The 27,094-nt window shown below is 39.8% G+C and overlaps 1 protein-coding gene across 1 annotated transcript in view; it reads left to right on the forward strand.

Annotated features, from left to right (window-relative positions):
* The window catches only part of ATP9A (ATPase phospholipid transporting 9A (putative)), a 61,265-nt gene that overhangs the window by 5,679 nt on the left and 28,492 nt on the right, over nucleotides 1-27,094 (forward strand). The window contains exons 2-14 of the mRNA XM_083801398.1: nucleotides 3,360-3,504; nucleotides 4,276-4,389; nucleotides 7,725-7,833; nucleotides 13,941-13,999; nucleotides 14,864-14,915; nucleotides 15,490-15,584; nucleotides 16,883-16,963; nucleotides 18,313-18,388; nucleotides 21,299-21,375; nucleotides 21,986-22,146; nucleotides 22,890-23,032; nucleotides 23,801-23,913; nucleotides 26,726-26,938. Of these exons, the coding sequence (XP_083657524.1) occupies nucleotides 3,360-3,504; nucleotides 4,276-4,389; nucleotides 7,725-7,833; nucleotides 13,941-13,999; nucleotides 14,864-14,915; nucleotides 15,490-15,584; nucleotides 16,883-16,963; nucleotides 18,313-18,388; nucleotides 21,299-21,375; nucleotides 21,986-22,146; nucleotides 22,890-23,032; nucleotides 23,801-23,913; nucleotides 26,726-26,938 (1,438 nt within the window). The remainder of the gene's footprint in view (nucleotides 1-3,359; nucleotides 3,505-4,275; nucleotides 4,390-7,724; nucleotides 7,834-13,940; nucleotides 14,000-14,863; nucleotides 14,916-15,489; nucleotides 15,585-16,882; nucleotides 16,964-18,312; nucleotides 18,389-21,298; nucleotides 21,376-21,985; nucleotides 22,147-22,889; nucleotides 23,033-23,800; nucleotides 23,914-26,725; nucleotides 26,939-27,094) is intronic.

The raw sequence follows: 27,094 nt of genomic DNA on the forward strand, positions 1-27,094 counted from the left end.
CAGCTCAGCACTGCACGCCCTGGAAGAGGCTGCGAGCAGTGACGTAGCGGGATTCCTGGGTTTGCTGATAAACCTCCCCGCAGTTGTTGCAACATGCGACTTTGTTATTGCTGGTTGTAGTGCTGTGTTTCATTGGCTGGACTTTTTTTTTTTTTTTTTTTTGGACAAATTCCTTTACGTTGCATAGGAACCATGTGTTAAAAGGCTATGTAGAAGACTTTGTGGTAGAAATGCTGGATATTCTTTGCTTGAGCATTGATACTACTGATAATTGCCTTCAAAAACTTGCTAGGCAGGAAGTTTTTCTTTTGTTTGTCTAATTAGGTTTTCAGTTTGCTTTCCCTGTAATTCAGGAGGTTTTGAAAGCTGTGACTGTAGCCAGGGAGGAATTTCACAAAACTGTTATTTTACACAGCAGATTCTCCCATGCCCTTTCTTGTTTATACTTAGAACTGCATTATTTTTAGACTGATTCTCAAACCTTATAGTAACACATCATTTGGAAATTAAAATTCCTCCAGCAACAGGTTTCTCTGTGGTGGGAATGCTGTGAGAGGTCATGGCTTTGATTGCAGAACATGTGCTAAATTTGGGGTTATTTCACTTTTGTGAAATTGCTTTGTACATCCATACCTTCACAGGTGCTGTCAGTCTTGGCTGCCATCTCATTTGGGAAAGCACAACTGTAAGCAGTTTTGCAGTGCTAGGTGTTAGTTTTCAAACTATTGAATTCATAGTTATTTGGAAAAGAAAAGATTAGGAGCTTGTAATTGTATGTAAACAGCTGGGTGGAGCACACTCTTCTAAAGGTAAAATGTTCTGCATAGTTTGTGGATTCATTTGCCATTTTATTTTACATGCACGATGAAACAGGCTGATAAGTTATTGAACTTCTTAAAATGTCTGGAAGTCTGCTTTGGAAACTTAAATATTGGCTTGAAAATCTGCCCTGATATTTAGATTTTTTTTTGAGCTTACAGATGAATATTACGTTGTAAAAATTAACAGCACAAGTAAATTATCTATTAAACTATAGTAGTACCCTGTCAAAGCCTTATCCTATAGTGAATATTACAATATAGGTACCTAGCTCTTTCTGCTGTTCAGTAGGATCCTGAAAAGAGGCCCAACCTAAAAAATAAACAAAGGTAACTGGTTTCAGATGTCTGACTGGAAGGGCTGAGCAACTCCCTCTGTAGCTGGGAAGCACGTCTGATGAAACCGGGTGTGTGAACACCAGGTTTGCTCCCTTGGGCAAAGCCCCTTGTTTGGAGCTTTATCATAGGGGTCATTCTAAATTCACAGTAGTTAAAACATGAAATCAAGGCTAATCTTCTGTGGTTTTCTCCATCATGAAAAAAGGGAAAATACGTTTTTTCCATAGACCATATCAATTTTCTATTGCAATCCAAACACAACCATTTTCACCATTTTCGTTTAAAATTGGAATACAAGTTTCTCTTAAAGCGACTATTGGTTTTAGCTCTTCATTTGCAAACACAAAAGGGAACTGCAATTAAAAGTTACCAAGCTACTAAAATATATTGCTGGGGTAGAGTTTGTGAATTGGAGTGTGTAACACCAGCTTTACTGTTTGTGCCATGTTGGTGACAGCTTTTCTGATGTGGGTATTATACACAGTCATGTGGGGAAGAAGGATTTTCTCTTTAGTTTTCTTAACAAGAAAAAAAAAAGTTTGTGTATTTGACAAAAATCAATAGTTTCAGGAGCAAGTGTAACTTTGGAAGTGGGTTATATTTGGGCTACTGATGTTACTTACATTTTTTTATGGTACTACCTGGCAAATTGTCAATGATGGAAGTTCACTGAGAAATATTACAAATCATAGGGGACGTCCCTGCGTAAAGGAAAGCAGAGATGGCAGCAATGGTGCTGCAAGTCCATAGAAAGTCGGATGCCTCTTCTAGATACTCGAACATCAAAGCATCTCCAATTATTTTATTCCAGTAATTTGATCTAGGTGATTATTACTATTAGTCTTTCGAGCTGTTCTCATTACCCACTGTGTTTATTTTTGTCAGATTTTCCTGCGTTTTCTCTTCAGCAAATGAACAGTTTACAAAGTCCTCAGGTATTGAGGGTTTCACTTACCTGGAGCCGGTAAGCAGCTATTCAGCACCATCCAAAATTTGTCATTTCCCAGTACCGTGTGCTATGTAGTGCTCTGCGATCCTGTCAGCATCTGTCTGAGAGCTGCTCTGAGTGAGAAAAGCATCCTTCCCGTGTCTGCTGGCAGCTCTGTGCAAATGGCCTAGGTTGGTCAGGCTGGAGAGCCCAGCTCTTCAGGGCTCATCTGCCACTCTTCTTGAAATGGAAAAATGTTAATGTACTTTGATTATGGAAAAAAAAAACTAATAATAATATCTTTTGTATGGTTTTAAAAGCTTATGAGGAAATTCTCCTGCAAGTCAGCCTTGTGAGGTTAATACCTGTGTATGAAACACGTGAGGAGACCTGTTCTTTACTTCTGGAAGCAAAGTTGACTTTTATTACCCTATATACTGAAGGAAGTTACTTAACTGATAACATTTCTTTCTCTTTATTTGCATCCAGCAGGTACAGACAAACAAACAAAAAGCTATTCTTGTAGAAGACCACATTCTGTGTGGTAAATTGTAAACTGTTCCTCATGCTGCATGCATCTTTCTGGCAAGACAACAACTCCAAGAGCTGAATACTTTGTGTTCTTGCTTAAATAGTTATTTACTTTTTCATTTAGTTAGGTGTGTATTTAACTAAAATTCTGCATTACGGTGCCATGAACCAAGGCAGATCTTAGCAGTGTTTTCTGGAAAGACTTTTTGCAAGAGCTCTGAAGCTCTTAGTTCACAGACTGGCTGGTGGTAGCTTTCCCAAATGTCTATGAAATCCAACAGGACTATTTCTAAATAGAGGGGGGAAAAAAAGGTAGGAAAACAAGGGGAATCAGGAAGAGATTGGCTTTCAGTGAGAAACGGTGACAACAGAACGATGACTCTTTTGGGGTTTGGGAGGTTGTAGTGCTGCCATTTTGAACAGAAAGCGTGGTGCTGGGGCCTGCGTGGCTTTGTGGCCATGTTTTGTTTCAGTACCAGCTCCAGCCCTGCCTGAGGTGTTGGCTCGTGGCCCAGCAAGCTGTGAGGCAGGTCTGCAGGGCTCCAGCTGGCAAGGAGTCAAGCTCTTGGCTTGAAGATGCTCATAGCATGGTGGATACCTGGCAGATGAGAGGTGGCTGGTGATGGATCAAGGAGCAATCCTCAGATGTTCTTCCCAGCTGGTGGAGAGGGTCTGGGGTGCGTGTGTAAGTCAGGATTAAAAAGATTTACTTCTTGATTTAAAGTTAGATATTCCTTCCATAGGTGTTGTGAGTGCCTAAGATGCTGCGGGAGAAGAGACCCAAGGCCTCGTACGGTTTGGCTTGGTCATCCAGAGAAGAGAGACCAGAGATACCCTCGCAATGTTATCAACAATCAGAAATACAACTTTTTTACGTTTCTCCCTGGGGTAAGTGTGAAGAAAGTTGCTTCTCATCCCACCGCAATGCAGTGCCCAATTTCAGCGCTTCTGCAGTAGGGAAGTGCAGAACCTGGAGCTGGAGGAAATGAATAATGTTCATGTTGCGTTTGGAGTGGGCTCCTGCAAAAGCTGAAGGGAGCTGCAGCAGGACAGACCTGTGCCTGGTGGGATGAAGTGGTGAGGAGGGCTCCACCACTCTACCTGCACCAGGGCCCTGCCAATGCCGAGAGAGGAGCCTGGGCACGTGGTATGCAGCAGCTCCTTGGTGTCCTCTCTTCCTGGGAGGAGCATCTGGATTATCTATCCTATGCATTCTTCTGGTGGCAGCAGGAGAAACAAGTCTGGTTCACTCTGCTTTTAAAGTCAGAAGCCAGTCACTGACTGGTTGGGTGTTAAAAAGAGCCATGCTCAAGTTTTCTGAGTTAGTTGGGTTCCTCTGATGTCTACAGCATGATTTTGCAAACAAAAATCCTGTAGCTGGTTATGTTTCTGTTTACTGTGAGCATCCCTTTGCAGAGTGGGGATTGTTAGAAGTTTAATTTAAAAGCAAAATGATTTATTTGTGTTAAAGATTTAGGCCCAGCTACATGTCAGTGTTATTCAACAGGCAGAGTAAGTTGATCTTCAGCAATGAATTTCCAGACTACTGTAAGTGAGCATTTAGACGCCAGAGGAGCAAGCAAAAATGTTTCAGATTTAGTTTAATTTGTATAACTTCTGAACTCCATAATGTTTTTCTTTCTCTCTTTTTTTTTTAAGGTGTTATTTAACCAGTTCAAATACTTCTTCAACCTTTACTTCTTGCTGTTGGCCTGCTCTCAATTTGTCGTTGAAATGAGGCTTGGTGCGCTTTACACATACTGGGTTCCTCTGGTAGGTAGTTTAAGGTTTATTTATTCCAGAAAGTTTCAGTGTTTGACTCAATTTCTTTTGCTGCATTTTTTCTAGGGTGTGAATCTACACTTCAAATCATGTTGTGAGCTTACTCTTTCAGGCTTATCTTGTACATATTGTAGGATAGATGCCTGTTTTGGCTTTAAACTCTCTTTTGTAAAGGTAGGACCAGGATGAGAGAGGACTATGCCTTCACCTTGTTTGTTGTCTTTTTAAGATAAAAGCCATATATAAAAATATATATAAACATACTTGTACAGCCTCATACTTGCTCAAGGTGCAGATACTCATTGCTTCCTGCAACCATTTACCCTTTTCTTTTGATAGCTATATGTTTCACCTGCGTTCAAAGGAAATCAATAACAATCAACTTTGAAGCACAAACTCCAGTGCTGTCAAAGGATGTAATGAGGAATAGTTGTGTGGGCTTGTTAGATTTCTAAAATGTGCTGTATGAGCCAATGAAAACCATGTAAATGCTTAAATATAGGTAGCTGTATTTTTTTTTCTTCAGCTTTTATCCTAGTTAAACTGTTATTTCTCTCTTTATGTAAATATCTTTTCTGCTGTGCTTCAGCTTATAGCGTTACAGAATAATTTTGATTCAGAGGCACCTCTGGTCCAACTGCCTGCTCAAAGCAGGGCTGTCTTTAAACTTAGGTTGGTTTAACTCATCTAACTGAGTTTTGAAAACCTCCAAGGATAGGCATCTTTTTTTACTTTAAAGAAATGACACAAAATCAACTGAAAGTTGATTATAAAAGCTCAATGTTTTAAGGCACTACTTGTTTGCTCTTTTGTGAAATGGTGGTGGCAAAAATCCATGGCTCAATTGAGGCAGGGTGAGGAGGGGCAAAGAAAATTTTTCTTGCCTTTCAGACTTCCAGTACAGTGAAATCCCTGGCAAAAGTCAGAAAGAAGTAAAAGGGCAGCTTCAGGACATTGCTTCTAAAACTCTGTTTGTATCATAGCCCAGATCGCACTGAATTCTCTCTCAAGCATGTGCTTAGAATTGTATTTGCAGTATGAATTCAACACGACTTTCCCAAGATCCTGTCCTATAAATAAAGTACACAGGAGCTCCCTTTCTGGCTTTTGTATAGGCAGCTGTGAATTGTCTGTGCCAGGTGAGCAATTAGGGTTTGGCATATGAGTTGCCAGAAAGCAGCATAAGAAAGGTCTTTGTTCATTACTGGCTGCTAGTATGAGTTCTGGGGATAGGATGACATATGTGATGGCATAGTGAGACTGAACATGTGGGAATATTTTGAGGTTATTATTCAAAGACTCTTTAAGTAGCTAAAACATAAGCTGAAAATAGCCAATACTTTTTTTTAAAAAAAAAAAAAGATAGGAATTTCTAGGTAAGCACACAAATGCAGTTTGCATGTGGAAGAGAAATGCTCATTTTCTCAATTTGTTGCTTACCATAATGAGAGAACTACTGTGGTGGTGCAAAACATGCTGGTGATACTGAACAGTGGGGTGAAATGCTTCTCCGAAAAGACTGAATTCTTGTCTTCTTAGTTTCAGTGTTTGTGAAAACAACTGAATACCTGCATTAAAAAAAATAATAATTAAATGCCTTACTTGCAACTTTCTACATGCAGTTCTTGTTAAGGAAACCAGGCAGGTTTGCAGAAAAATCGGACTTAACACATGTGATCCTCATTGTTCTTTGTATGGCAGAAATGTTGTTTTATATTTGTTGTAGGAACTTTCCCTCCCAGTTGATAAATATTGTCTCTTCCCAAACGTATATAGATGCAGCTGAAAGGCTAGGGGAATAATATTTAAATTTCATTTTAAGGCCATAAGGGAAAGAGATTTAATTAAGACAAATATAATACCCTTTTGAAGGGTCATTTGCATTCTTAGATCTTCTTTATTTCTGCATTTTTAAAAAGTGCCAAAAAATACAGCATCGCATTTCACAATTAACTTTATTTTTTCCTGATCTAGGTCATGCATTTTGACACTACGAATATACTAGAACTAATGAAATTTAGTTTTATTATAGGACTGTACGAGCAGGCGGGTGAAGCGTATCTCAGTCCCTTTATTAATTACAGAAACTGCTCTCTTGCACTCTCAGTAGCTTTCAGGTCATTCGTCATTGTTCTCCTTTATTTAAAAAAAAAAAGTGAGAATTTGAATTCTTACTGGTTTGGGTAGTGTTGTTAGCAGCGCTATGCAGCAAGACTTTCCTGAAGTGGTTGTGGAGTTCAGGGTCACAAGTTCTTTGTGCCTGACTTAAAAACTTGTACACAACTTTTTTTGGAGGTGTGTGCACAGCTGTTCTTTCTAAAAATTAAGTTGGAAATTCCAACCCATTGGCCAAATCTTCTGTTTGGATAGGTTGATGTTTACAAACATTTTCTTAAACATTATTGAAAGAGCAACACACATGTTGTTGACAGAGATAATGAGTGCATGGTTGCAATTTTGTATAATACGGGCTGTAAAAAGTTTATATTTCTTTTGTACAGACATGTTTTCACTTTTTAGTGAGTCCAAGCTGAATAGTGTCTAATAAAAATAACTTCATGGTACTAGTCTCATAAAGAATTATTTTGCATTAAGTTAGTTTTTTTATAGTGAAGGGAGTGATGTGGGCATTTTCCTTGTGACATGAGGAAATGACTTCCACAGAAGTCATCCACAGAAAACGAGGACTAAATCCCTAATCAGCTAAATAGGTAATTATACAATGAGTATTTCATCTCGGTGTGTTTAAGGTGCTTATACACGCACTCGGTTTACCAGCATGAATATGTACACAGTAATATACAGACACATTATATATGTGTATGTGTGTATATATATATAAAAATCTCGGATATATTAAATCTTTATGTAGATTATATAAGCATACAAAAAAATTGCCAAATTAGGTAAATTAACTGTAATTGTTCTATTTTGGAAGGAGAACTGAGATTTGAGGGATTGTCTTATACTGGACTTGTGTAACCTCCTTCAGTTGTGGTTACTCACCTGTGAAGTGAAATGAAATATTTTCACACTTAGAAAAAGTGCACAAAGATTGGCTTGGGAAATACTGGCAGATCATCATGGTAAAGGTGAAAAGCACAACTGCATTTTTCTTAAGTGGCAGGTCTAGCGTGCATTTGCTGTCAGGAGTCCTGGACAGAACCACCTATCACTGTAATGATTTAGCAACAGAAAATAGGATAAGGAAATGCAGATTGTTGACATTGGTGCTGATAAATATCATGCATCACTCTTATTAGAGGCAGATGTGTTTTTTCCTGGCCTTTTCATCCATTCTCTTTCCCCTCCCGTGCTCTTTTCAGGGATTTGTGCTTGCTGTTACCGTCATCCGAGAGGCCGCAGAGGAGATCAGATGTTACATGCGCGACAAGGAAGTGAACTCGCAGATCTACAGCAAGCTCACAGCGAGAGGTCGGCTCCGTGGCTCCAGCACGGCCGGGGCTTGCCGCTCAGTCGCATGCTGCTGGGGCTGGCCTGGCTGGGTGGCAGCGGGCACTGGGCTTTGGGGGGCTTTCCTGGGGAGGCACAGGGCTGCTGCACTGCTCAGTTGTTTCAAATAACTGCCCAGCATCATCTTGCAGCGTGGGGGGCTCACCGCAGCCAGCCCTGGGCAGGGAGGATTTCCAAGCAGCTGAGGTTTTTCCCTTCTGCAGAGCTGTGACATGAGAGAAGCGCTCCGTAATGGTGCATGGGTGAAGGCAGGAGAGGCAAACAGCGTAGTAGGAAGAAAACGAGTGGGGCTATAATAGATATGTTGTTTGGATTTTGTTTGTTGTTGTTGCTTTCCTTTCCATTTTGGTAACGGTACATCTGTCTTTCCCCTCACATGTGTTTTTGCTTGGTCACCATGTGGGGAAGAGAAACAGATAAAGGAGGATTCCTATAAAGTAGCACTTCGTATTCCTTAATGGAAACAACAAATGTATGCCTAAAAAAGAGAGGAGAATCTACATTGTCAGATTACTTGCAAAAGTACTTTACTAAAAAATTAAACTGTGAAATTGTCAGAAGATGCTTAATGCAAAAGGAGATTCAGCTAATGAGGGGGGTGAAAGTGGGCTGTGTTGTAGTGTCTAATACTGGGATCCCCTTCAGCACAGATACTGCAAACCATAGTTAAGTACAAGTACTCTATACTGATGGAGCTTGTAAGTGCACGTGTTATATTTAGGGCGACTTGCTTGACATGCTGACACATTCTGTCCCTTAATGAACATGCAATACCAGTTGAGTTTCATAGTTCTTTCTGGGTTGTACCTGACAGGGACTTGCATAATGCAAGTCCTTTGCTAAAAGAGTTTGTGCATGTCTGCTGTTACGACATCTTCTGTGTGTTTCTGTTAGCAGCAACTGAGATAGTTCCTTAGTATCGATAATGTCTTCTCATGTATTTTTGTATGCATCTTCTTTAGCCACTTCCTCCAGCAGTGAGGAATTCAGAGTCCCCAGGCTGCAGATCAGCTGTGTCTGCTCACTGGCTCTGGCCATTGTTTACAACTTGGTAGCACCTAACAAAGACATTTAAATTCTCATTTGAAAAATTGAATGCTGCCTCACTATGGAGTTGCTGTTAATACCATGACAATGTCGGTGAGGCCAGGGTTTTGTTTTTAAAAAGGGAATGAACTGAATTTAAGCAACTCAAATTTTTTTTCATTTCTAGTTTCTTTGTTATAAAAGTTTATACCCATGAATTAAGATGCAGTGAACTAGGTGTATTAAAACTACGCTGCTTTCAACACTTGTGTGTTTAAGAATAAGCCTGCTTTTTAAGCATAATTGCTTAAGGCTGTATATATTTCACATGCCAGGAATTATGAGACAACTCCAAACTAGGGAATTTGAGTTTCTGAATATTAAATCCCCCTTTAATAACATGTTCTTACTACAACACTTAAAATGCTTGGCAACCAACAAAAGCCCCATCCAAGAGGGGTGTACTACATCTATTTAAAAATATAAAAGAGTTGCCTTCTGGATTCTATTCAATGATCTATAAGGGGCCTGACCTCTCCTTTAGTTCTTTTCATATTGCTATTACGTTTCCCATGAATGATTTCCCTCCCCCCCAGTCCTTTAACTTCTCTAATTTTGTGAAAGAAACCAAGGAGGATTGGCAGCTGGGCACTGGCTGAAAATCTTAAGCCACTTTGTTTTTAACACACATTTGGTGTAGAAACAGTAATGAGACGCTAGCAGTATAGCCTAGAGTAGGAAAAATACAGAAAATTATTTCTGATTGCCTAGTGGCTTGGGGAGCAAAGCCACTTTCTGTCTCTCACTGCCTCCACTTTTTGACTGATTAAAACCTTAGCACCTCTGAGAATCATCTATGGATGTGGGAGTAGCTTGTGATGCCAGCATGGCTGGGCAAAGGATAGGTGTTTTATTTTTGTGTGCTTATGCCTACTAGAACAGAAGAAAACATAGGCAAGCTTTGGAGCAAGGGCTTCATTGGGTCAGAAGTAAAAGCATTTAGTACTAAAGTTAGGGTAAGTTGAGAGCAACTGAACTTAACCATTAATTTTCAGTGCAGCTGACAAATCTCCAGGTAGGACTTGTTTCCTTTTTTGTTGCATGGCACAGTTCATGCTTCAGGAGGTTGGCACAGTCCTGTACTGAAAAGGGGAAGTGCAGAAGGGTGCACAAAAACTCTCTGAAATGTTGCTGGCTGGGCTAAGCCTCACAATAGTTTCACCTCTAAAGCCAGTGCTTAGGAGGGGAGAGATTAGGTGAGGCCTGATGCTGAGCACTGCTGTTCTTGGAGATTGGCTATAATGGATCTAATGGATCGCTGTAGCTTTCTCCAAGCTATTTTTATTTCCCCTGAGTAATTGCACTAAGCTGCCATTAAGGTGACTGGAGAATAGTTTTCCAGTCCTCAGCCTCAGCCTCCCACTGCAACCTCAGGGCTGTAAATACATTCTCTGCTCTAAATGAAGGCAGGGGGACTTAAGCACAAGCTTGTATGCTGTTTTGAATAAGGACAGAGGTAAACAGAGATATGAGTGCTTTCCTGGATCAGGATCCTCAGTTTCCCTTGGGCGTGCTTGCCCGTGCCGAGTCCTGGGGCAGGGGTCCTCCAGCCCCACTGCCAGCCCACACCCCACTGCTTGGAGCTGCCTCTAGCACACAGCATCGCTCCTGTGCGTGGGGCTTCGTGATGCATAATTCCTGCTCAGCTTTGTAAGCTTCACGCAGCTGCTTTATTTGTAGAGAAGGAAGAATCCTCTTTGGATAACCTCTTATTTTGAATATAGTTGCTAAATTGCAGTGACTGTAGTCTTTTTGGAGGCCAGCGTGATGCAGAGCCAGCAGGTATTTTCTGTGTTCATTTATTTTACATAACATCATAAGGAGGAAAAAAAAAAAAAAGCACCCTGAACCTTTCTTTTCTTTCTACCATTATGATCCATTTATATTCCAAAATGTTGAAACCAGAAGGTTTTTTTTAATAGAAAGCTCTTTATTTAAAAGACAGTTGTTTGGATTGTAATAAAAAATAATCAAATTTCAATCCCCTATTCATAAACCTACAAGCCTCCTTGTGTTCAAAAGTCTGTGTGCTGACTTTCTGCTTGATAGAAAGCTAGAACTGTGCTTGCAAATTCTTGGTTTGTTTTTCTTCTCTCTCACTCCCCCTCCCCGGGTAACACTGCATAATAGAGAGAAACTACAGAAAGCAATGGGAAGAGACCTCCTACTGAGGGGTGCTACTTAAGATACAGATCATTGGCATTTACCAGCCATATAAAAACAATATTTTCCCAAACCCTCTGAGTCCTGCTCCACAGTTTATACAGCATAAAGCTGCAGAAGCCAAAAGTTTGTTGCAGCACATCCAAACCACCCTTTTGTTTCTTCAGATGCATTTGACTTGTTTTAATAAACCTCTGGCTTAATCTTTAATTCCAAATTAAGTATTCTGAACCAAGCCGTAGAAGCTGTGCGTATTTATTGTGAGATCTTGACTTTAATACTCACATGATAGAAACAGGTTTCTCTCCTGGCTAGTATATTTGATACTTTAAATAATCTGCTTTGTTATATCCCTCACACTTCAAATTTTGTGGTAATTCCAAAGGCCATAGATGAAGATGGAACAAAGTACTTGCACTATATTGTTTCCCTGTCTATTATCAAAAAAAAAAAAAAAAACCAACAAACATCAGAACATAGCAGAGAATGAAACAAGTGTCAAGCAAATTTTAAGAACTTAACTAACTTAATTTAACATAAGAGATCAAGACTTTTTTTAAATTTTGTTAACCACTGGCTTTATTCTGATTAACTTTTGAAAATATGAACTGGAAACAATGTAAATGCTAAATACACCTAGGTGTGTGTGGAAGAAAGCACTTCTAGATGTATTTATAAAAGCAGTAATTTGTTATTACAAAAATATTTTAATAGTAGAGCAATATTGAGAAATGAAGCAGTTGTGTTATTAGCTAGTTTCTTAAACGTGTGAGAAAACATCCAATGTTTAGGAGCTAGTTTCCCCACAGAAAGAAAAAGGAATTACAGAATTCCCAAGATCAAAATAAAACTAATTCAAGTAAGTTGCTTTATGGGAGTCCTGAGTCAAAGGAAACATCTGGTCCTGCGCCTTCTTAGTGGGACATATGGTACATACTGCAGAGATGTCATCCACAAGAGTCCAGGAGTAGGGCTGGAAAAGCAGAATTAGCTTTGCTGCCTGAAAAGGGCATCTCACATATACAAGAGTTATAAAAATGCATATTGGTTAGAAAGGTCCTCTCCTTCTTTTACTTAAAACCAGCTGAGGTTGGGAGGATAATTGAGAGTTATCGATACAAGGCAGATCTGTTCCAGTTGCTTTTTTTTTTTTTAATGGAAAAAATTTTGGAGCAGTTAACATTGTTTTCAGAACAGTGATCCAGAAAGCCCTTTACATGCATAACGGTAGGAAATAATGGTATTGTAACTTTGCCCAATTTTATTTTTCATCATGAATTTATTTCATTAAGTGATACAAAATTTTCCATGCCTGAGCCCTGCAAGTAGTGCTGCCTATACTGGCAGTCACCAGCTCAATCCTTGTGATCTTTAAGAGAAATACATAAAATATGGTTGAACGCACCTATACTGCCAAGAACTTTTCTCGGCGCAGGAGTTGCGGTGCCTGTGTGCAGAGGGCTCGGTTCGTGTCCTCCTTTGCACAGAAGAATATTCAAAAGCACTTTTTGTTGTTTCATGAATAACCGTATTAAAAGGGGAGGAAGAGATGTTATCTGTCAGACCCTTTTAGTGTCAGAGTACCTAACTTTGTATAGCCCATACAGAGGACTGCCAGGGATGCTTTTTGGGATCCTCTCTGAGTGCGGCTTTTCTTTTCAAGCCTCTGCGTAATGGACTCTTAATCCCCCGTATGCTTCCTGCCCCAGCAGAGATGTCTTTAGCCCGGCATTCGTTTTGTTTACTTTTTTTCAACTAAAACTCTCACAAGGCAAAACCCAGAATCTGCAAAAGACCTATGAGATATTTGTGAAATGGGCCATGACTGCTTATAATTTGTAGGAATAATTACAGCATGTAAGGAAGTCTGCATTTATTAGCAGCAGTGATGAAGCATGTTGTTAAGCCCGCAGTGTGTCACCAAAGCAGCAGGCTGCCGGGAGCCCAGAAAGGCTTTCATTGTTAATTTGGAGCAGAAACACTGAAGCATATCCTGAGAAGGATGCTAATGAAGGGACTGCCAGTAGTAAAATCCTAGTGACCTTTGTGCTTTGTGCTAATTTCTGCTCCCCTCCCTTCCCCCTTCTCCTTTCCCCCTGAGCTGCTATCTGGCCAGTTAGCCCCTGAATTTGGAGGTACAGTAGGAGTGTTGTCCGTGCCGGGGTGAGCTCCCACGTGCCTCCCCCACTTCCACTCAAATCACAGCAGATTAAAGAGGCTTTTGTTGAAATATAACAGACAGACACTTAGAGGCAGGGTTCAAATTAACTGATTATAAATCACTAGTTAGTCTGCGAAGTCAAATCTAGAGCTGGCTAATGATTTGAAATTACTAGCCAATTGTGAAATTAATCCCCTGTTTTAAAGCAACTGGGAAATGCTTGAGAGCTGCAAAGAAATAAATACATAGGTGTTTTCTGGGGGACTCGTGCTCTGTGGGGTTTGTTCGGGCTGTGTCCACACAGAGGCCGAGGAGAGGAGGTCGAGCTGAGCCAGACACGAGAGCTGTGGCGCAGGAGGAAATGAGCCTGGTTTTTAAGATGTGCCCCTTTTAATTGTGGCTTCCAGGTCTTGCTTCGGAGAGTTCAGCTTTAAATTTTCATCCACTTGGGGAAGAGGGGTCATGAGCTCATGGTTCCCTATTGTAGCTTTCCTGGGTTTGCACTATTGTCTGCCTGGCGCATGCTGGAAGTGTTTTCAGATTCCCGGGTTTGATGGCTTGTGTCAGAGTTGTCACTAGAGGGTGACAGGCAGCACCCCGAGCCCCGTCCTGCTGCTGCGAGGCGTGGCTGTGATGTACTGGTGTCTTTCCTCTGCAGGGACTGTGAAGGTGAAGAGCTCTAATATACAAGTAGGCGACCTCATCATTGTTGAAAAGGTTAGCCTCTACATGTCTATCTTTTTTGTAAAGTATGTTTCTTGCAAGACCATTGAAAATGAGATATTTTGAAGTTGTATTTGTTTTATGGTAGGTTCAGAATATTGAGTGTTGAACATTAGTTATGATATTTAATCACTTTTCAGGGTCTCGCCCCTTTTCCCCCCAGCCCTGGAAATAGCATCATTGTCCTTAAAAATGAGAGCAAATCTGTGGATAAGCTACGTTTTCCTATTGCACTATACCAAGATAAAGACTCTCTGGCCCTTACCTTTGACTGTTGGACACGGGTTAAATGCCTGATACAACTGCAACATCATAATGTTGCTTGGTGTAACCAACACAAGTATGGGGAGAGGGATCTATTTGCAGGCACTGGAGTGTACAAGTGTATTCTCCCTTTTGTACAAGTTTGTGTTTTTTTCATCTGTTTATTTTCTTCACATGCACACTCCGTGCAAATATCTATGTTCTCTAAAACTGTTAGGATGAACATATTCAGTCAAAAAAAAAAAAAAAAGAGCTGGTACCTGTAGATTTCAGATACTTGCTTTCTACTAGCGTAGGGCTTCTTGGCTTCTTGGAAGGAAGTCGGCTTTAGTTTGAAAATTTCTTCTTCTAGAATTACTCACTAGCTCTTTTGTAAACCTAGACATTGGCCAGTCTGGTCAGTGGGAGCTGGCACCAGTTATTATTCTGCAGGGAAGCAAATTTAGGATTCAAAGCAAAATGAATACTAACCTTCAGTCTGACAAAGAAATACTTTCTCCTCCGTAGCCCCTTTGCTTGTCACTGGGGCTGTGGAAGGAGGCTGCACACGCGTGCAGGGTCTATGCACAATAATGGCCTTTCTTCTTGTAACAGAACCAGCGGGTCCCTGCTGACATGATCTTCCTGAGGACGTCGGAGAAGAATGGTAAACATCTGGAACCAATTGTCAAAATAGCCATTAACCTTTCACTGGTTGTTTAGAGAAAATTATCTTTTGGAAATGTGAAAGAAATAGATAATAGTAAAATTTTGGAGCGACCGGGAATTCAAAGGCTTTGATGGACTGCCAGTTTTCAGGATGTAACACTCTGGTTTTGTTTGCTAATCCAAGAATGTAGTTATTTGAACCCAGAGTAAATGAATGGGGTTGCAAAATGCTGTGCGTTATAGATGTAAATCATTTTACTTGCTGTTCAGGGTTGTTTTGTCAAGTGTGGGATAAGGAAATGCTTGATTGGAAGGTTTACAAAACATGACTAATAAGAATATTTCAAATGTCTTAAAGATACAGAGCAGAGTCTCACTGTTTTGGACTAGTGGAAGGAAACGGATGTGTGATGCAAGAATATAATTCCTTGATTCTTACCTTATTAATAAGTACTACTTTAAATCAGATACCAAAGAAAGAAAGGTGTGCTAGGAACAAAAACATTTCAAGAGCTGTAGGTGTACATAAGGGAGATCTAGAAAGAGCACTAACTGTTGTTGAAACTCCCCAGGGTCTTGCTTCCTCCGCACTGACCAGCTGGATGGCGAGACAGACTGGAAACTGCGGCTGCCAGTTACCTGTACTCAGAGATTGCCAACTGCTTCTGTAAGCTGCCTTTTTAAAAATACTCTAGTTGTTAAATATACATGTCTGATTTTCCTGAAGTGTTCAGGTGCTTCAGTTAATGGGCTGTTTCAAGAAGCGGGTTAATTTAGCATTGTTTTGCACAGGGCTCAGTGCATGTTCCAGGCTAGCTCTGGCAGCAAAGAGTGTCTGGTACTGAAAATAAGAGTAAAACAGCTCTTCCTGAGCTCCAGGCAAGATGTCAGGTAAGGTGAAGCTGGATGTCTCGGTGCCACACGGCTGTCACTGCAAAGCTGCATGGACAGAAGGGCGCTGGGGCTGGCAGCTAGGGAGTGGCTTCGCAGCAGGAGGTGACTCATGGCAGGGTGCTCCTGTTTTCTTTTTACTTTCCAGAGACCATTGCAGTAACTTACTACAGGGTAGGTCTTACTGCAGCATAGGTACCCTTGTACTTCTCAAATTCCCCCTTTCATTCACTGGAGCGCAGTATACTGAGACACAAGTCATCCGATTTCATGAAATGGCTTCAGAAGTTAAACTTGCATTACTCTCTGCCATAAAAGGAGGGATCGTCACCATGGATGCTCCACTGTATGATCCGAAACAAGTGTATAACCTCCATCAGACGTGCTGTTTCCTAACTAAACTACTCTCTAGCTAAAGTAATTTACCCTAGCTGACTACTCTCTAGCTAAGGAAGTTTGTGTCTTTAAAAAAAAAAAAAAAGAAAGAAAAGAAAAAGGGGGAATCTGTGTACCTATTTTATTGATGTTCTGTCTGTAAAAAGTGCAAGAAGTTTATTTTATACCAAGGCTTTGAAGAGAAATGTTCTCTCCATGATGGAGTGAATAGTTCACAAGTGTAGGAGTCAGCAGTGGAAGTTCTTTTCAGAATTGGCATATCTCTTGTCACCGTAGAACTGTTCCCAGTGACACTAGCACCTCAAACTGAATACCTACTGGTAGGATGTTCCTTGGTTGCCTTGGAAAACTAATCCAAATCTTTTTTTTGATAAACAGTAGTAAGTGTTTTAGGCTAGCTTGATTACTCAGGCTGAAATTGCTTGTCTGGGGCACCAGCAACTAAGTAGTTCCCAGGAGCCTTTGTTATTGTTTCAGTAAATATTCTCAGATAAGTACTTTTCAGTAAAGCTGGTATAACAGTTGTATTTTCTCTTAGCTAAACTCAAGTAAGGAGTATAATTTAATTATTATCTTAACTTGATTAAGTAACTCTTGCTCAAAGTATTTTGTTAGAAACATTGATACATTATTAAAATGTGGTTATCTAACTGCCTGCTAAAACACGTCTGTTTTTAGGACCTACTGCAAATCCGATCCTATGTATATGCAGAAGAGCCCAATATTGATATACATAATTTTGTGGGGACCTTCACAAGGGTAAGTCCTACTTAGATATGCTTGAAATAATGTATGTAGTGTTTTCTGTGCAAACCTGCTGAATCACAGGATGCCAGACTTTTTCAGGAGAAATGGTGAAGTCTTGTCATTCCTTGTACCCTTTCTTTGTTTTTGTTTTTGCACCCTCCATAAAATACTTGTAATAAATCTGATATAAAAATATGCTTATTGAAGCTTTGACTTGGAAACAACATAATAGACTGTTTGAGATTAGGGTTCTTACTCTTAAAGTATTAGGTCTGAACATTTGGACTTACATTGGTAGTTACATGTGTATGGTGTTCAGAATGAAATCTGGACCACCACAATCACTGCAGGATTAAAATTGTTTACTGGTGAAAAAGTAGAGGTTCTTGGATAGATCAGTCTTAATTGTGAGTCAGTTGGTTTTTTGCCTTCAGTTGTTGCATGCAATCTGTGTGAACTTAGTTATATCTGCCCTCAGAGGGCAGTGGCTCAGACCCTCTGTGAAGTATCACAGAATATGTGTCTTTTGACTTCTTGGGAAGATGTGCTGCCTATTTGGGGCAAAAGGTTGTGGTGATTTTTTTTTTTTCCCCTCTCTCCTTCCCTTCCATCTCACTGGGATTATGAAAACATTAAGAAATACATCTACCCTTGGGGAATTTTCAGAGGACAAATGCTTTTATAACAAATGGGAGACAGTTACAGCTTGTAGTTGTTTGCTAGTATTTCAGTTCAAAATTGTAAGTCTTGCTCTTTTTATCTGCGAGGCATGGTTTAATCTGATTAATGGTGGTAGTATGGATTAGAAGTTTGGGTGGCTTATTTAGGCAGTTGTTGTATAAACCCTGGGCATATGTTAATTTACTTGCTTATGCAAAAGTACGGTCCCGTAGAATTAATCTTTTGGTGCCTAAGAGGAATCAGATTTTCTTGAAACTGTTCTCTGGCATGCATCAGACAAGTTTCCGGGCCATCACTGAGCAGTCCAAATTGGATCTCAGTGAGGTCTCACAGTAGAAGGCAAAATGCTATTAATCTGCATGGACCAAGTGAGGAAAACATTTCCCTGTAGTCCCTGGTGAGCTTCTGACAAATCCCTTTCTCGTTTCTGATTCCCAGGGTCCTTCAGCAGGAACAGGTATCTTAATAGATTTATTTTTTTTCCACGCCTTCCTTTCTCCACTGAAATCAAGTGTTGGTTTTTAACCTAGCCAGAGATTTAACTGTGTTTCTGAAAATCCTCAATCTTATCTAGAAGCTCTCTATCAATTCCCCCAGTATTCCTCTGCAAACACCTGTGTGTAACTCTGTCATCCAATAGTCTTTTAAATTACTGACATGTTTTTTTATTTTTGTTGTAGGAGGACAGTGACCCTTCTGTGAATGAAAGTTTAAGCATAGAAAACACTCTATGGGCCAGCACAGTGATTGCATCAGGTAAGATGGAGGCATGTGTCAATTTTTTTTTAAGGGAATATGTTAACAATTTTTAAAGGTCTTTTTGTAATGAAATAATCTCTGTCAGTTGGAGAAATTAGCAGTCAGAGTGAGGTTTCCCACTTGTCCTAACACCTCTGGGGAGCAAGACTGACATCTAATTGCCTCTTGGACATTCCTAGATGAGAAAGAATTGGAGTGGCCTTTGGGCACGTCTTTAGCATCTAGGACCAGAATAGCACTTAATTGCTCTCCGCATTGACATCCTAATCTGTAACAGAAATGGTGTCAAATAGATTCTGGTAACAGAAGCTAAGATGAAAGATTTCCAGGTAACTGCTTCCATTGAGTTTGTCTTACGTATTTTTAAAAAGAAAAAAATAAAATCTTTGACACGTTTTCGTAGATGTATACAATAAGCTCGCAAGGCCTGAGATTAATCAATGCTCTCTTGTAGAGGTCTGTCAAAATAAAAGCCTTGCTCTTCTCCTGCCTAGCATGCCCGCAAGATTTACAGGACAGTAGCTGAAGGAGAGTGAAATTCTGTAATGCAGTGGTGGAATTGAAGCTGTTGAATGGAGGGACTTCAGAGTGCTGTATCAAGGTGTACATGGAATTAATAATAATGGGAAGGAATATGAACTTCAAAAGACTTTGTGAAGCATCGAAAAGATTTTGATTTGCTCTTTTAAAAAAGCAGAATATAATAAATAGATTTTATTCCTGTATGTTTCCATCTACACCTGCTCAGACTCCTAGTTGAAACACATCTCAGTATTGTCACAGGATGTGACGAAAGGGTCATAAAAATCTACTTGGCCAAGTATTATTTAGTCAAGTAAATTATATTTAGGGATGAGTAATTGTTATGCAGTAGGAAACCTGCCTTCCTCCCTTCTGAGTGTAAAACCACTCAGATGTTTTGGGACTGGCAGTTTCACATATCGAACAGGCTGCTTAATGCATGAGCCTCAGTCCATCCTGCTTTGGAACAAATACATGGGAAAGGAAAGCCACTTTCCTTGTGATTCTGACTTGTATCGCAATTTTCCCTGCAGCCCTCTTTCCCACAGGGGCTTTCTTACCTCTTGCATGGAAGCTTTTGGGCTGATGCCACAGCTGAGCATAGCGCAGGTGTGTGCTGCCACGAGCAGTGCGGCTGACGGGAGGAAGATGCTGTCCTGCCCTGAGCAGGCTCACAGCCAGCTTGCTGAGGGTGAAATCTAACCCTCCTTTCTCAGTATGTACAGTTATTTGTAGATAGATATCTTTCGGAGTTCAGCTAGTAAGAATAATGTTTGCAGATGTTCTTGTAATTTCAGCTGGTTTGTACAATGAAGTCTGTTTTGGATAGCCATAAAATGATTAGAAACACTATTTATACACGTACCACCATGTCTTCAAGCTGTTTTCTAGCCCTGGTAGTTTTTTTCCCCTTATTTCGACCGACTTGATCAATTTAAGTTCAGTTTTGTTTTTCCTATGGCAATAATAAATAGCGTGGTGGAGGTCATTTCTGTAAGGAAAACCTATTGGTTTGGAGAAAATGTGGATATCATATTTCTTCTTCTGTAAGCAAAAGCTGTCAAGTCATAGTGATGCCATCTCACTCGGGCAGCTTTTGCTTGTAAGGTAAAGCAGAGCTATGTGACTTTCTCCATCTGCTGCTGTAGTAGGAGCGGGTCTGACTCTGCAGTTGATTTGGAGTAGCTGTGCCATCTGCTGATTTGAATTGTGATGATCTTACCACCTCCTGCCATCTGGCTCCAGTGACTTCTTGTTGTGCTGTGTGTTTTTTTTTTTTCCAAAGGAATGTTTCCCAGCATTTTTAGAAACCACCTCTTTTGAATTAATCTTATTTGATAATAATTCACTTGCAGCTTGTTAAAACTTCTGTCGCTAATGGGAGCGGGGGAATAGTGGAGTATAAAATGGCAATGTATTAGCAACAGAGCAACAGTGTTTTTTTTTCCCAGTGTTGTTTTTATCCATTTTTATAGACCCCTAAAATTTTCTAGTAGAAACTTTGACTTCAGCAATAGCAGCTTTAAAACTCTTGACTGTAGCTAGCTTTTTCTTAATGGCTTTTTGCAAAGGCTTTAAGAGAAACCTGTAGAAAAACAGTGGTTTATGGTACTAAACTGCATTATCTTTCTGCAGTAAGAAAAGAGAGCAAAAGAGAGCTCTTCAGAAACTGTGGAACATAGCATTAAAATACATAGATGGGCTCCCAGCAGCTCCATCTGTTGCAGTAAGGTGGGAGTTGGTATGATTTGCCTTTCTGCTATTAAACAAATACTTAATTTAAACTAAAACATAGATTTTAAAATAAGGTAATTCTATCTATAAAAGCTGTTGGAAATAATTGGTTTTACTCTGATTGTGGCAGACTTCACCAATAAAGAACAACTACAGTCCAGAGCACTAATTTAGATGCACTTACAATGGAGGACCACTATCTGAAGTAAGGCAAACTTAGCACACCTGAGTGAGGTTCAAAGTGGTGGGAGGAAACACAAGAAATCCTTCTTCCTCAGCAGCTTTTATTTATGTTGAGGAACAACAGCTTACATCTAAAGGGGTTAAGGAGAAGCCAAGAGAGCCAAACTCTTGATTTCTCTTTCCATGCTCTTTAGCTGCTGCAGTCTGTCCAACCCAGTTGGAACAAGTCCAATCATAAGGGCAGTGTGGTTGAAGACTTGCTGACTTCCAGTAGGATGTCTTCTGTTCAGCATCTGTTTTCATGGATTTTATATTTCAAGTGCTGGCCTTTCTAGTCTGATTGTTATTGCGTTAGAAATTAACCTGCTAAAAGTCCATTTCAACTGTAGAGCATATGTATCTAACAAGCATTTTTCAGAGAAAACAAGTGGAGATTGTTTTTCTTAGGCTGATGTATGTTTTGTTCAGGTACTGTTGTGGGAGTTGTCCTCTACACTGGAAGGGAACTGCGCAGTGTGATGAATACTTCAAACCCAAGAAGTAAGGTAGGGTAAGGATAGTAAGTAATAATTATCTTATAATAAAAAGGGGCAGAAATTTATCATTTAAAAAATATATATATATATATATTTCCAAATGCTGTATGTACACACTGTAGGAACAACATCCTACAAATGATTTATATCTTCCAACCTATGATTTAAGATAGTTACCGTTATCAGAGACCTATTTTATTTTTTTGATCCTAACTACAAGTATCTGCTCACTTTTTGACAATGGTAACACTTTTATTTTCTGTGGCTATAATAAAATAGACCCAGATAGAATGGGAAGGTTTATTTTGCTGCATTCTTTCATTATAGCAAAGTTAAGACAAGGTGTGGGTACGTTTATATAGTCTGCAGCTTTTGACAGCATGAGTCTTTCACACCTCTTCATGCACTCCTCAGCTTCCAAAGGATGGAACTCTTATTTAGTAAGCTGGAACAGTATCGTTTATAAATTTAAATATGTTTATAGTGTTTTATATGATAAAAGTTAATGACTGTTGAGGGACAGCTCGTTGGATATAGCAGCTCGTTCTCTTTGTGAATATTAAATGGAGCTAACACCTGTACTAGTGTGATTGAAATGTCTCAAATTTTATTTCTTTAGATTGGTCTCTTTGATTTGGAAGTGAACTGTCTTACCAAGATCCTGTTTGGGGCTCTTGTCGTGGTCTCGCTTGTCATGGTGGCCCTTCAGCATTTTGCTGGCCGTTGGTATCTTCAGATCATAAGATTTCTCCTTCTGTTCTCAAACATTATTCCTATTAGGTGAGTTGACTGCTAGTTCTCCCAGCAAGACACTGCTTCCTTTGCATCCTCCTCCACACTTCTAATGTGAACAGTCATGTACAGTCTTATGTGTTCCTCATTTGACAACTAAATAAATTTAGAAATAGAAATCAAATTACTGTTAAAAGTTTTTTGTTGTTTCTGCTGAATTTGTTTAGTGTTTTAGCCTGTCTGTGCTCGCTAATTTAGGCTGCAGATTAGTCATTTAAGGCCCCTGTCTCTGTGTTCAGGCTGCCTGGTTACTCTGATAAGAGCAGAACTAGAGGAGAGAAATTTATGCAGCATGTAGTATAATAGGATTCAACTGCCTTTAAAAATGGGCTGAAATTTTAATATTTAATTGTGCTATATTAATAAGCAGATTGTTATTTTCAGTGTAGGTCAGGGATTCGTTTCAGTTCCATTTTTAACCTGCTGTCTGCTTATCAATCACACTGTCCTTATGTGTCTGTGTGTCCATCATCCTCTCAAATTATATCCGTTCTCAATGTAATTTTGTCATATATCCGTTTGAGTCACAGTACCACTGCAGCAGTGCGCAGTTCTCCCCATCTGCCACTCAACCACTCATTTTGAATATACTTCTCCCTAAATTCCCTCTTTGGCTGCTCAAATTCAGTATGGAAGGCCTGTCCTTCTATTGCATTGTCGCAATTCACAGTGATTTTTTCCGAAGTTTTAATGCAGATACACTTTTTCTTTTTCCCATTCCTCCTGCATAGTTTGCGTGTGAATCTGGACATGGGGAAAATTGTCTATAGCTGGGTGATCCGCAGAGATTCCAAAATCCCTGGGACTGTGGTTCGATCCAGCACTATACCGGAGCAGCTGGGGAGGATATCCTATTTGCTCACAGACAAAACAGGTATCTATGTAGAAAATACAGTTTGGAGTCGTGGTATGTTGTTCTTTTTTATTATGTTTTTGACTAGCCACTGATCATAATGTAGGATTTCTTTGGGCAGGGAGAAATATGCACTTACTGCCACTTAGACAATATGATTTCATCATTTTAAAATATTTTTTTGGACTTTTGTTGTTCTGAACACATCGTAAATAAGAGAGGACAGGAGTACTATGCTACTTTAAAGAAGGCTTAAAGTGTGATATTAAACCAAAAGTAGGGGTTAGACTTAAAATCAAAAGCAACTTTTAGAGTTAATTTTTAAAGCTGGATGAAGATAACGTACACATTTGGGTAGAAACATACCATCAGTCTGCCTTCTGCTATCCTCACTTTTTACAGTTGAGTTGATTACAAAGGACTAATCTGTAAACAAAAGCTTTGTCTGACATAAGCTGGTTCTGTTGAAGGTGTTCCAAGAAATTTTCTTTGGTTCCAGCAGGACCAGAGCTACACCTGCCGCTCTTTCTGGCATCAACTTTTGGGTGAATGATCTCATTCTTTCTTACTGGCACAGTGATGTGCACCACAGCTTCCCAGGAGATTCTGCCCTGAGTTTTTTTTAACGCTGTCACCTTTGGCCTCAGCCTGTGCTGAGAGCCTTGTGCAGTGACTGATTGAGCTTCTGGACCAGTTTCTCTTGGAGCTGGGATACAGCAAGGACAAGAACATGCCCCGGGCGATAGACGTGTTGGTTCGTGTTCCATGTTGGTGCTGCTTCTGTTACAGGAACTCTTACGCAGAATGAGATGGTCTTCAAGAGACTTCATCTGGGCACGGTGGCTTATGGCCTGGACTCCATGGATGAAGTGCAGAGCCACATATTCAGCATATACACGCAGGTAGAATTAAATTGGATTTCTTAACTCTTTGTTAAAGTTTTCTAGATCACTGGGCTAATGGTGAATTAATGTCAGGGATCTGCCTATTAAATGTTATTTTTTAGAGAAGTCTGAAGACCATTGGGTGCTTAATCCAAAAATACTAGCCTGATTGCATATTACATTCATGGGTTGTTTTGCATCCACCAGTCTTCGAACTCCAATTGCCACAGCACTTGCACGGGTCTGTAAGTGTAAGCACATGTACGTGCCTGTGTCTTTTTACTGAGGTCTGATCGTAGGATAGCATACTTTTATTTGGGTATTTACCACTTACAGCAGCCACACCATTTGCTTCACTGGAAAATTGACACAGGGTGATGTGTAGTGGATTAAATTGCTGTTTGAAATGCTGTGTACTGGGGAAGTAATAAAGGAAGAGGAGCCATCGGTATTCAATAAGCAGTAACGGAGAACAGTGGGCCATTGCTGCTGCTCTAGGCCTGGTGGTTAAAAAAGAAAATGGTGAAAGTGGGATTATTTCCACAGTGCACCAGTGGCTTCTGAAAGTCTCATATGGCACATAACTGATGTGTGCTTTGAAAAATATCTATAGCTAAAGAAGGTGGCAAAGTCAAGATGTAAAATATAGAACAGGAAAATCCTGGTTTGGAAATCTTTCCCTTGCATTCTTCTTTCAGTGTAACTGGATGAGTGAGCATCCAAAAAGTCTTCATCTTTGGATGAAATTCTAAGAATAACTTCTTAGAATTTATTTGTTTTATCTGATAACCAGGTGGTGCCATGAGATCTGTCTGGATCAGCAAACTGTATTTCCTTACCATATTACAGGGGACATTTATCAGCTGAAATTTCATATAGATGCATGACGTTCTTTCTTATAGCAAGAGATGAACTTTTACTTAAAAATACTGTAATATTGGGGGCTGGGGAGGGATCAGCTGTCTACAGCTGATGTTCCAGCCACCCCTCTGAGCAGTACTTATAAAAAGATTTAAGAATTGTCACTAATAACGTAATCATAGAAGCATTATTTTTCATTTTCTGCTAATAACTGTTTTCTCAACTGTAGTTAGAAATAACTTTTTTTGTGACTTAACGACAGTTGAATTTTCTTTTGTAAAATGTGATTCAACAGAAGCAATCTGCGGAGGTTAGTGATGGGTTACTAGTCCTGCATTGTGTGTCAAGCCTTTTCATGTCTCAATAGTTGTGGTATTGCTTCGTTCCTACAGAAACCACAGAAGTGGTTTTCAAGGTACCTGTGCTTTTCCTTGAGCATGAACACCCCGTGTAGTGAACTGGATTTTTCGTGTCACATTGTTCTTGTTTTGTTCTAGAGATTTTAGACTCAAGTGCATTTTCTGTAACCCAACAAACTGAAACATGAAGCCAACATTCTTGCCTGGAAAAAGGCACTACCATAAATAGGATTTTTATTTTTTGATTTTGTTCATGGTGGTAAAGATACACAGCATTTTTCCTTGACCTCAGTAATCTGTCTGGTGGCCTAGCTTTTTTTCTGGGCAGACTGTCAGGCTACCGTATCCTTTTAACCAAGCATATTATGATTGCTAAATACTTGGTATTTTGAGTAATTATCTTTTTCACTGACATGTGTCTCAGGTAGCTTTAACTCCTGTAGCCATCTCTCTTTCCCTCCTCTGCTTTCACAGCCCTTAATAGCATCTGCTTCTTCTCTTGCTGTTGAGACTCTTAAATGACTGAACTGTACATTTTTTGCTAAATACAAAACAACAACAACAAAAAACTAACAAAAAAAAACAGACTTCAATTTATTTGCCATCATTTTGTACTCAATCTCCAGAGAAGACTACTGGTTAATTATTTGCCAAACTATTCAATATTTGTTAAGAATGTTGTGATGACTGTGAGTCGTCCAGTATGTGAATAGTTGTACATCAATCTAAGTGTACTTGAGCTGAGGGTTTGCTATTGTTTGGTTTGTTTAAAGCCTGTTGCAAAAGTGCTGATGCGCTGCAACAGTAAATTTGAAAATCTTGTGTGTCCTAATCACTAGAATGTGGAAAGTAGCACGTGGAATTACACTGGTAAAGGACGTGTCTCATAAAACGTTTATCATTACAAAGTCAGATTTCTTATAATGAGAAGCATTTGCAGGCAATGATTCATTTTGAACTGTAGTTCTTATTCTGTGCTCTTATTTTTACCATGTTGTGGCCTTTGACCTGGAAGCGAAACTTTTGTCCTCTTGACACTAAAGGTTAACAGACCAGGAAACTAGATCACTGTGTGTCCCCTCTTCAACCAGGATAATTTAGTAATTGTGCAATTATCTGAAGAGTCCCATTCTGATACTAAAAATAGTATTAAAAATTAAATGAATGTAATTAAGATTTTCTAGGTCCATACAAGTCATCTGTTTTCTGTTTTCAGCAATTATATGCTCTTGCGCATGAAACCCAGCTGAGGCTAAACTTTCAGAGCCGTTGGTCTTTTGTGGAGCAAAAAGTGGTTTCACCAAGTCTTCTGACTTTGGTCTTGCATCCACTGGTGTTTGGTAGATCTGTAACAGAGGGCCCTTTACTCCATGTACCATTATAAAAATTTAGGTGAATTTTTTGTGGGCGTCTTCCTCCACCACTAATTGTGATACATAAATTGAATTAGTGTATTCCTGGTCAGAGTACAGTGAGCACGTCTCATTCCAAGGGACATAAGAGTCTGCAAAACTACTATAGTACATATATACTCTTCACTGAAGTAAAGTTTCAGTTTGAATCTTTTTCTCTCCAATAAGACTCTATTCCTTTTTTTTTTTTTTTGTAAGCAATCTCAGGACCCACCTGCTGTGAAAGGCCTTACCTTAGCCACCAAGGTGCGTAAAACCATGAGCAGCCGAGTGCACGAGGCTGTGAAGGCAATTGCGCTGTGCCACAACGTGACGCCAGTGTACGAGTCCAATGGGGTGACAGACCAGGCTGAAGCCGAAAGACACTACGAGGATTCCTGCAGGGTGTACCAGGCCTCTAGTCCTGATGAGGTCAGTTTGCGGAGTTTGGTTCGTGTTTCTGCACTCGTGATTTGTCCAGGATGTATTTTGTAGGTCAGTATTTTAAGTTCCTCTGACAACATTTAGCAAATTATAGGCAATGGTGTCTTGGGAACTTTTGGAAGGTGGTTGGAGCACTCTCATCAG

This window comes from Anser anser (assembly GCF_964211835.1).
Source record: "Anser anser genome assembly, chromosome: 16".
Lineage (NCBI taxonomy): Eukaryota > Metazoa > Chordata > Aves > Anseriformes > Anatidae > Anser > Anser anser.